Consider the following 2,740-nt stretch of genomic DNA (forward strand, 5'->3'; position numbering starts at 1 on the left):
TGTTTGTGCTGGTCAACGGCAGCGAGAAATCAAACGCCCGCGTGCTGGAATACTTCGGCCTGAAGTCACATGACCTGCCACGGATCGGCATTTATGATGGCACCTTGGACAAGAAATGGCTCATGCCGTCTGATGAAATCACTACTGAGCGCGTGCAGACCTTCTGTGACTCTTTCCTGGCTGGAGAACTGCAGGTGAGGCCATAAACTGAAGTATTTCACAAGATGTTATCAACACTGTATGAACACACACTGAGTGTCTTCTTTCTAACAGAAGCAGAAAGAGGCTGAAACACCTGAAGACAAGACTGAACTATAATAGGATCCTTCATTTCTTTCAATAAAAATATTAAATGAAATACAGTGGATCCTGTTTGGAGTTCATTATAGGACCTTTTTATCAGTGATCATCAAACTGTGATAAACAACAGGACTCCACTATTAATAGCCATTTGTTTGACATTTAGTCTTTTTTTAATTTCTGATCTATGCACATTTATAATGGAGCTCAGTGCGTACTTAATTAACAAAAATATGTTCTAAAAATGTTTTTTAATGTTCCATTATGTTACGAAAACGTTATTTCTGAATGTTAATAGTGTCAGTCAGATAGATGATCCACACAGACGGCGAGAAGAACCTGCAGACACACAGCCAATGCATCACCCGGACAGAATGAGCACCAGAAACTCATTACAAGTAACTTGGGTTATGTAATCAGATTACTTTTTCAAGTAACTAGTAAAGCAACACATTACTTTTAAAATTTACAACATACACAGACACACAGCGGATGCATTCACCTGGACAGAATGAGCACCAGTGTTGGGGGCAGGGTTTGAAACTAACTTTTTCACTCACCGATCAAAAAAGCTGTGATGTAGTTAAACTGGTTTGTTTTTTTTCTCCTTTTTATATATATATACTTATATAATGTTTTCTTTTTATCTTATATATATATATATATATATATATATACACAGGGTTTGAAATTACCTTTGATCGACTTTATTTCAACTATTAATGTCCTTCTCTGTGGGCCTCGAGTGAGTTCACTAGTATAACAGCGTAAGCTTCTGTTGTTGTACGTCACACGCATCACACACATGACCAGCGTCGGCCAATAGTGAGCCTACGTGTGACGTAGCTCTACGCTATCACACTACGCTAACTCACTATGCTATCACACTACGCTATCACACTACGCTATCACACTACGCTAACTCACTAGGCTATCACACTACGCTAACTCACTACGCTATCACACTACGCTAACTCACTACGCTATCACACTACGCTATCACACTACGCTATCACACTACGCTATCACACTACGCTAACTCACTACGCTATCACACTACGCTATCACACTACGCTATCACACTACGCTAACTCACTACGCTATCACACTACGCTAACTCACTACGCTATCACACTACGCTATCACACTACGCTATCACACTACGCTAACTCACTGCGCTATCACACTACGCTATCACACTACGCTATCACACTACGCTAATTCACTACGCTAACTCACTACGCTAACTCACCACGCTATCACACTACGCTATCACACTACGCTATCACACTACGCTATCTCACTACGCTATCACACTACGCTATCACACTACGCTAATTCACTACGCTAACTCACTACGCTAACTCACTATGCTATCACACTACGCTATCACACTACGCTAACTCACTACGCTATCACACTACGCTATCACACTACGCTATCACACTACGCTAATTCACTACGCTAACTCACTACGCTATCACACTACGCTATTACACTACGCTATCACACTACGCTAATTCACTACGCTAACTCACTACGCTAACTCACCACGCTAACTCACTACGCTATCACACTACGCTATTACACTACGCTATCACACTACGCTAACTCACCACGCTATCACACTACGCTATCACACTACGCTATCACACTACGCTATCTCACTACGCTATCACACTACGCTATCACACTACGCTAATTCACTACGCTAACTCACTACGCTAACTCACTACGCTATCACACTACGCTATCACACTACGCTAACTCACTACGCTATCACACTACGCTATCACACTACGCTATCACACTACGCTAACTCACTACGCTAACTCACTACGCTATCACACTACGCTATCACACTACGCTATCACACTACGCTAATTCACTACGCTAACTCACTACGCTAACTCACTACGCTATCACACTACGCTATCACACTACGCTAACTGACTCGAGGCCCACAAAGAAGGAAATGAATAGTTGAAATAAAGTTGTTATTTTTGTTTGTTTTTGCGCACAAAAAGTATTCTCGTCGCTTGATAAACTTAAGATTGAGCCACTGTAGTCACTTGCACTATTTTAACGATGTCTTTAATAACTTTTCAGGGAACAAGTTTCAATCCCTTAGAAGCCTATGGAAGAGTGATCCAGCTCTCAGATTTCATCACAAATATCTTAATTTGTGTTCTGAAGATGAACGAAGGTCTTACGGGGTTGAACAACATGAGGGAGAGAAAATACTGACAGAATTTACATTTATAGGTGAACAATCCCTTTAAAAAGTGCGAATTTTGTAAAAAACAAGTTTCTATGAAAGCTTGTTACTTTCCACTTAAAAAAAGTTTTAAAAAGACTGTGTGTGTGTGTGTGTGTGTAAGTGTGTCTGTGTGTGTGTGTGTGTGTGTGTGTAAGTGTGTCTCTGTGTGTGTGTGTGTGT

General features: G+C 40.8%; 1 protein-coding gene across 1 annotated transcript in view; it reads left to right on the plus strand.

Annotated features, from left to right (window-relative positions):
- The window catches only part of erp27 (endoplasmic reticulum protein 27), a 5,753-nt gene extending 5,395 nt beyond the window's left edge, over positions 1 to 358 (plus strand). The window contains exons 6-7 of the mRNA XM_077245615.1: positions 1 to 194; positions 274 to 358. The exon at positions 1 to 194 is cut by the window's left edge and continues 4 nt beyond it. Of these exons, the coding sequence (XP_077101730.1) occupies positions 1 to 194; positions 274 to 318 (239 nt within the window). The 3' untranslated portion in view covers positions 319 to 358. The remainder of the gene's footprint in view (positions 195 to 273) is intronic.
- Positions 359 to 2,740: the final 2,382 nt, after the last annotated feature.

The sequence above is a fragment of the Siphateles boraxobius genome, unplaced genomic scaffold, assembly GCF_051911475.1.
Source record: "Siphateles boraxobius isolate OS27281-9 unplaced genomic scaffold, OSU_SipBor_1 27, whole genome shotgun sequence".
NCBI lineage: Eukaryota > Metazoa > Chordata > Actinopteri > Cypriniformes > Leuciscidae > Siphateles > Siphateles boraxobius.